Source organism: Eubalaena glacialis, chromosome 10 (assembly GCF_028564815.1).
Source record: "Eubalaena glacialis isolate mEubGla1 chromosome 10, mEubGla1.1.hap2.+ XY, whole genome shotgun sequence".
Classification (NCBI taxonomy): Eukaryota; Metazoa; Chordata; class Mammalia; order Artiodactyla; family Balaenidae; genus Eubalaena; species Eubalaena glacialis.
In genome coordinates, this window is record NC_083725.1 from 122,040,815 (window position 1) to 122,048,845 (window position 8,031).

The 8,031-nt window shown below is 57.1% G+C and overlaps 1 protein-coding gene across 4 annotated transcripts in view; it reads right to left on the minus strand.

Moving 5' to 3' along the window:
• AP2A2 (adaptor related protein complex 2 subunit alpha 2) overlaps window positions 1-6,869 on the minus strand; it is a 63,203-nt gene extending 56,334 nt beyond the window's left edge. For all 4 annotated transcript variants that reach the window (XM_061202295.1, XM_061202293.1, XM_061202294.1 and 1 more), the window contains exon 1: window positions 6,678-6,869. In XM_061202295.1, coding sequence (XP_061058278.1) covers window positions 6,678-6,744 — 67 coding nt within the window. In that variant the 5' untranslated portion in view covers window positions 6,745-6,869. The remainder of the gene's footprint in view (window positions 1-6,677) is intronic.
• Between the last annotated feature and the right edge of the window lie 1,162 nt (window positions 6,870-8,031).

Genomic DNA, 8,031 nt, shown 5'->3' on the forward strand with positions numbered 1-8,031 from the left:
GGCTAGAATGCACATTCTTGTGAAAGCAGACAGACAAAATAAACGAGAAAAACCCATCTTGTCATTTGTTCTGTCTGTCTACTCTCACAAGAATTTAAGTTTCTGAAAGTACAGGGATTTTGTCCATTTGGTTAAGCACTGAATCTCCGGTGCCTAGAATAATGCCCGCACACAATGGGCACCCAAAAGGTTTCTCAAATGAATGAATGAATTAAACAATTATGTCAAAAAATAGAATCCAGAAAAATAAAGAAATAAATTTTGAAATACACACCTTCAAAACACCCTTCACTCTTGGGGTTGTATCAAATTATAGCAAAACAACAAGAACATAATATGAAAAACAACGTTTCCTTGGCTACTTATAAAGCAGATTTATATTAGATCTACAGCAAATGCTACATCAAAGAAGCACATCAGACAGACATCAGCTCCAACAAAAGAGCATCTCCTCCCTCTGTGACCAGCTTTCCCGTAAGACAGTTCGGGAAGCCACAGACGCAAGGGACCTATGGCCCCACCCCATGGACGACAACCTCAGAAAAACCAAGCCTCGGGAACTGAACGACTCAGCACCAACGGACCCTCAGACAATCACCCTCCCACCTCCCTCTTCCTCCACGTTCTCAGTGCTGGGAAAGCTGGCTGTGCTACTCCAGGCAAGGACGACTCAAACTGTAGTAAAGTAATGAGGCGACGGAAGTTTGAACCCGGGAATGAACTGAACAGAAGCTGCAAGCTAACTGACAGAAGTCCCTGAGACTGTGAGAAATGTGCTCCAGGGAAGGAGGGCTTATGCAGACTACTTGGCCCAAGTCAGCACACGCTCCATCCCCGGAGACTCTCGCTCTCACAGGCACAGTGAGGTTCAAAAGAAGGTTCTGATCTGGTTGTACTGTACAAGACTCCCTCTCCCCCAAAAAAGCTACTGAACTGTATTTTTCAATAGCAATAAATGCAATCCAAAAGTATTCCAAAATACTCATTTTCTTGCTCTATTTTTCCTACTGTGCTTTAAAAAACTATTCAACATCAACATAGTGCCCTTTTTCAATGCTGTTTAAACTGCAATAGAAACACATAATTGCCCTCTCAACCCCATCACACAAAGGAAGGCCGGCCACAGAAAAAGCAAAACACAAATCCCCACACAGCACTGCCCGCCCTAAGGAGCTCAAGGTGCTGTAAGTACACTGAATAACTAATCCTCATGACACCCTTCTGTTGCCATCAGAAAGGATTTTAAAGGGGAAAAAAAAAAGACCTTGCAATGCAAAATACAAGCCAAGCAACGCAATATGGATTCTGGTCTCCACACTTTTCAGCAATCCTGCAGATGGGGGCGGGCGGGAAGAACCGCACGCGGGAAGCATCCTGAATACAAGGACAGGGCTGAACGCAAAACCACTGCAAGTCTCACTGGGGTTTTTTTGTTTGTCTGTTTGTTTGTTCTGGCCGCGCTGCATGGCTTGCAGGATCTTAGTTCCCCGACCAGGGATCAAACCTGGGCCCTCGGCAGTGAAAGCACTGGACCGCCAGGGAATTCCCTCACTGGGTTTAAATGTCGGGCAAAATGAAGACTCCAGGCTGCCTAGGGTCACAATTTGCAAAAGTGAGAAAGAAAAAGGGACAGAATCAGGATCTGACCCAAACCACTGGCCAGAAGTTTCTGCCTTAATGAACACATCCAGCAGTCAGCCAGCCACTCCCTGTTTCCTGAGGTACCAGGAGGCTAAGGGAGCTACACAGGGCCAGAACCGCACCAGGGAAGAGGGTGTCAGCCTCCCTGCAAAGGGGTTCCTCTCTTTCTTGGGCACAGGGCAGCTGCAGGCACATCACTGCCCTCCTTAAATCCGTAGCACCTGGACTCACACAAACTGCAAGGGCCAGACCACGGGCCCACCCCACAGCTGTGTGTCTCCCGCCGTCCCCGCTGGCGGCTCCCACAGAAGCCTCGGTGGCCCCGCTTCCCTCGCTCGCATCTAGGTGCTGCGCAGAGGGGGTGCCCCGAGGGCAGTGACAGCGCCTGGGGCAAGGCTGGGCCTCGCCTCTCCCTTGCTGGCACCCCACAGCGCCATCCCCATACCCTTCTAGGTCCTCTTCCCAAGTCGGTCTTCAAGGCACCGTTTTAAAACAGGGCCGCTTCCTCCTTACATGGTCTTTATTCGACGCACCTTGGCCGAACCCTTAGGACCCTCTCTCCAGCACAGAGGGCGAGAGCTGATCTCTTCACACAGCCTCAGCTCCCACCTCCACGAGGGAATGCCCACTGGAACCTATCCTGCAATTCTCCTCCTAATAAAATGACACGTTTCAACTGTGTCAACCTTCATACCAAAGTCAGGAAGATTCTGAAGAGGAACAATGCCAAAATCAGTAAATACAGTTTTGTAATCCGACGTTTTAGGTGTCACGTGGCCTAGTGGAAATTGCTCATTTCTGTTTTCCAGTGAGTATCATCCCGTTTACCGTGCTGAGCTGGCAGCGAAGTCATTTAACTTACTCCACGCTGCAGCCGCCAGAGGCTGACAGAAGCCATTGACGTTCAAGCTCCCCAATGCAGCGTCCGTGTCCAACGTCAGTGCTGACCAGAGGGAGGGGCAGGACGGGAGGGGTGCGTGCCTGTCGCAGGAGTCCTGAGCACAGGAGGTGCTCGATACACACGGACGTGCTGGTGGGAACTCACCTCCCACCCTGTCTGTCCGTCTGTCTGCAAGCACCTCAGGAGACCAGGGCTGCGTGCTCCATTTCTCGGAACCCCAGCAGCATTTCCAAAACAAGCCCAGATGCCACCCATCATCCAAAACCTGAGGCCCACCTTGTCCCAGAACTCAGAACCGCTCAGCCTTTCGGAGGAAGCACAGCATGTGACCGTGGGCCCCCAGGGCGTCCCGGAGGCCAGCTCACAGGGAAGGGACCCCACAGCTTCATGGCAGCACAGCGCCAGACAAGTCTGCCACAGACTCACAAAAAGACTTTCCATCCTTGGCGGCTTAGAAGTTTTGAAATCTGAGCTCTGGGAGGCCGGCCTTGTGCCCAAGAACCTGCAAGTGACATTCAAGGAACACAGAGCCCCTCCTGCTCAGAGCTCCCGCCAGAGCCCCTCTCTCTGGTCACAGTAATGCAAAACGCCTTTTCCCACGGCACTCCTGAATCTTACCCTTGGGTCTGACTCTATTCGATTTTTTTAAAGCCCAGAAATGCCTTTTAATCCCACAAAGACAGCCTTTCCAATAATTCCCCAACTACAAAATCCTGACACGTGTCGGTGCCAAAAAAAACAGAGCGAAAATCATTTTAAGAGGAAAGAAAAGTAATGCTGAGTATGTGGCATGAGAACACTTATCACGAGGACATTTCAACGTCTCGTAAGAAAAGCAGAGTGACCCCCCACCCCTTCAGAAGAGCCAGAAGGGAAACACACGGAAGAATACACAGGTATTTCCTAGAAGCAGCAACCACCAGCCTTAGCAGAAACGTTCAACCAGACCAAAGCCTTCCTTCCTCCCCCAGCCTGGTGGTCCGTCCCTCCCAGGAGCCTTGTCACATACTTCCTAAATCGGTTTCTAAGGAATGTAAATTATGCAGAAGAGTGCAAAAGAAAATATGCAAGAAGAGCAATTTTTTCAAAAAGTCAGCATTTTTTAAATGTACAGACAAGAGTAAAATGAACCTTAATTTTTTTTTTTTTGGCTGCGTTGGGTCTTCGTTGCTGTGCACGGGCTTTCTCTAGTTGCAGTGAGCGGAGGCTACTCTTCCGTTGCGGTGCACGGGCTTCTCACTGTGGTGGCTGCTCTTGTTGTGGAGCACAGGCTCTAGGCACACAGGCTTCAGTAGTTGCAGCACACGGGCTCAGTAGTTGTGGCTCACGGGCTTAGTTGCTCCGCGGCATGTGGGATCTTCCCGGACCAGGGCTCGAACTCGTGTCCCCTGCATTGGCAGGCGGATTCTCAACCACTGTGCCACCAGGGAAGTCCCCAAGTTAATTTTGGGGGCACGGAATTGGTTCGCTACCTGAGCCACAAAGCTCCACGGAACACGAGGACACGGGCAACTCTCAAATCCTGGAGCACAATCATGGCCACCAGCGCAAAGAGGCGCAGCACACAAGCCCGTCCACTGCAGCGGATCCCAAAGTGAGGCACAACCCGAGGCAGAGCTCGCTCCTAAGGCGGACATTTAAGAGACTACGTTGTGCAGAAAGGGAAAAGGAAGCTGCAATTTTAGAGCTGAAACGCTTCAGTGATACTTCAGCTCCAAATCCACCCGTCCGTGTCAGTGGAGGAGACCGAGCTCCGTGGCCATGGCCCCGGCTGCCCTCTCCCCACAGAGCCCGGCCACCTGGCTCACCCTCACAACAGGAAAGCAGAGCCGGCCGGGCAGGGGGCAGCAGGGACCCCTCTCCCTGCTACTAAGGGCTCGGCTCGGGGCAGCTCCAACCAGGGCTCGCTGTCTGATCCCATCTCCCAGTCAGACCTGCTCCTCCTCCCTGCTGTGTGCCCGCCGCCCGGCCTCGGCCCGCGATGCCCTTCAGCCAGTGCAGGCCCCAGATGGGCGCTGTCTCCTCATCCACCGGGTGCCGTCTCACGCCAGACACTGCCAGCTGGGGGGAGCAACGTGGTGGGCTGGACAGATGTGGCCCCCACCCTGTGGGGCTTCCACTGCGGGCCACGGGGCCACGAACTGCTGACGCTGCTCTGAAGGCAGAGGACAGCGCCGCAGCCGACAAGGGGGTTAACAGGACGGCGAGGAAAGCTGGCTCTGAGGAGGGGGCCGTATTAAACAGAACCCCGCCACCCACCCACGCCCTCCGAAGGATTAGGCGCATCTTCTTCTTACAGAAGCTCCGTCAAAGAAGACACTGTCTTATTCACGGGTCTACGCCAGGGGCTCAGGGTGGGCGTGGGGAGGCAGGGGTTGTGCCCTGCAGAGTAACAGCTGGAAACATTTTTGGTTGTCACAACTGAAGCATTTAGGCGGTAGAGGCCAGGGATGCTGCAAAGCACAGGACAGCACCGCACAACAAGTGATCAGCCCCAAATGCCACCGTGCGGCGTGGAGAAAGTCTGTCTACACTCAGTCAACAGCCAAGTCTCCGCTATGTGGCAGACCCAGCACAGAACACATCTAGTTCGTAGATGATCACTTGCCCAAGAAAATGGGTTTCAATCTCAGCGACCTGCCCAATGCAGTTTTCTTCCAAAATGGAAGGACAGATGTGATGGCTAATTTAAGGCGGCTAAGCTTTGGCCCAAGGGGTCTCCTGAAGCAGTAGCACACCCACAATTAGCTTTCCAAGACGCATTACGATTACAAATATTATTGTCTATGAAATCACATTACACAGCAAAGAAAGAGAAAAAGGATACTGCCCGACTTGTAAAAGCACAGACCTCAGGGTGTGTTTCCACACCGATTTCTTGCAGAGAAAGGGAAGGGACAGAAAATCTAACCTTCCACAGTCTGGTCCTCCATCCCAGTCTAAGGAGGTGACGGGATCAAGGGAGGGTTCAGGACAACAGCATTTACCAGTGGATGAAGTCACAAGCATTCTTTAAAATATACCGAAACCTCAGGTGTTGAAATCCACAAACGTCTGGTGGATAACAAACAAGAAATAAAACCAGACAGGAAACTGGCTTTGTGTCTATCTTTTTAACTACATAAAGGGAACAGCTACCTGAAAAGCAACAGGAGTTTCTGCGCACCAAAGTCAAATGTATCGGTGGACCAACAGTGCATCCACCGGCCTCCCGGCCGTTGCCCTTTTTGGGGTGGATTTTTCCACTCCGAGGGGACACATATCGCTAAGAACCCTGTCCCTGATGGAAGACGGCGGGCAGAGGAGCAGTTCCCCTAAGCCATCCCAACCCCCCACCGCCCGGTGTCCAGATTCCCTCTGGAACGAGTCATTTTAATCAGGGCCTAATAAGCCGCCAGAACCCGGGTCAAGGAGCTGCTTCCCCGGCAAGACGCGGGTTTCGCTAGTCCCACTCCCAGGGAAAAGCCACGCTGTTTTGGAAAACGCTGGGTTAAATGCTCCATTGCTAGAAAGACGTGCCGACTGCTCGAGATGACATCATGCTGGGGAGGGGCGCCTCCGCCAGAAGCCCCTCAGCGGTGCCACAGACCCGGCGCGGCTGCGGAACGCCGCCCTCACCCCCGCACCCCTGACCCCGCCCCCAGGCCAGGTCCTCCCCTCGCTCCCCACCCGCCCCCCGCCCGCCAGGTCCGCGCCCCGGACCCCAGCCCCCAACCCCCGGACCCCCGCCCGCCAGGTCCGCGCCCCCGACTCCAGCCCCCAACCGCAGGACCCCCGCCCGCCAGGTCCGCGCCCCGGACCCCAGCCCCCAACCCCCGGACCCCCGCCCGCCAGGTCCGCGCCCCGGACCCCAGCCCCCAACCCCCGGACCCCCGCCCGCCAGGTCCGCGCCCCGGACCCCAGCCCCCAACCCCCGGACCCCCGCCCGCCAGGTCCGCGCCCCGGACCCCAGCCCCCAACCGCAGGACCCCCGCCAGCCAGGTCCGCGCCCCGGACCCCAGCCCCCAACCCCAGGACCCCCGCCCGCCAAGGCCGCGCCCCGGACCCCAGCCCCCGAAGGCCCCCGCCGGCCAGCCCTTCACCCCGGCCTGCGCCCCCACCCCACGCAGGCCGGGTCCGGCTCTCGGCCACTCACAGTTGCGGATGTCCGAGATGAAGACCGCCAGGCCCCGCATCCCGTCCCCCTTCGACACGGCCGGCATCTTCGGGCCCGGGAAGCGGCCTGGGCTGGCGGGCCCGGAGCAGGAGCGGGCCGCGGGCCGCGGGAGCGGGAGCGAGAGCGGGGAGGAGCCGCCTCAGCCGAGCCGCCCCAGGCTGCAGCGCCGCTTTCGGGGCCGCCGCCGCGCGCGCGCACGCACGCACGCTCGCAGCCGCACGCACGCGCACGCTCGCTCGCGCGGCCACAGATGGCGGCCGGGGCGCGGGGGCGAGCACGTCGGTGGCGGGCCCGTAAAGGCAGGCACGGGGCGGCCCCGAAGACCGGCGCCGCGGGCCGGGCTGCGCTGGGAGTTGCGGGTTCTCTTGCTCTGGGCCACCTCCGCCACGACCCCGCCCACCAGTCTCCACCGAGCCGGATCCCCAGTACCCTGATTCCCACCAGAGACCCCAGCGCCCGACCCCTGCCTGGGACGCACCGCCACCCTGACCCCACCGCCCCGACCCTTACCCCAGACCTCTCAGCGCCCTGCCCAGCCGAAGTCCTGGGGCAGCTTGCTGCCGGCCTTGGGGGACCAGTCTCCATCAGAGCTCTGGGGGCCTGCTGCACATCACCTGGGCTGTCCAGAGCCAGCCCCTTCCTTTCCAGAGGGCGAGCCGAGAATACTCTCCACCCCCATCCCTTGACAGCACCAGGTGACCAGGGCCCAGTCTTGAATCCGATTCCTCACTGACCAACCACACCCTTTGCCACTGTTGGCACCATGCACCTCTGCAGACTGGGGAGGTGGAGGTGAGGACGGCCACTGCGGCCCACCTGCAGCGCACTGCAGGGCCCTAGGCAGGCACAGAATCCAGGAAGTTTGGAGAGCAAGGGGCCCTGCTGAGCTCTCCTTCATGAAGTAGAATGGATTTGAAGAGGATCCTTCCTCATCTGGGATCACCCAGGCCCTGTACCTGGAACCAGCCCAGACCCACCCTGGCTCACTTCCTCAGTTCCCACTGAGAGGCCAGGCCCAGGTGGACCCTGGCCAGGAGGACAAAGCACCCAGGCTCTGGTCCTTTGGGACCCCTGGGGGGAGCCGGAAGCCATGGAGACCCGAATCCTTATAAGGCAGCAATTTCACCACCTTCCAAGACCTTCCAAAGGGCTGGCCAGCAGAGGGCTTACTGAGGGAGAGACCCCTAGGGCCTGCATCCCCAGGCCGGAAGATTATCCTACCACAGCCAGGCCAGGGGACTCAAAGGAGGAGACTGTGACCCACCCCTGGCAGCCACTCACAGGGCGGGGCAATGCAGAGAGGCTGCAGGGGCTCATGCAGGGCATGGACAGA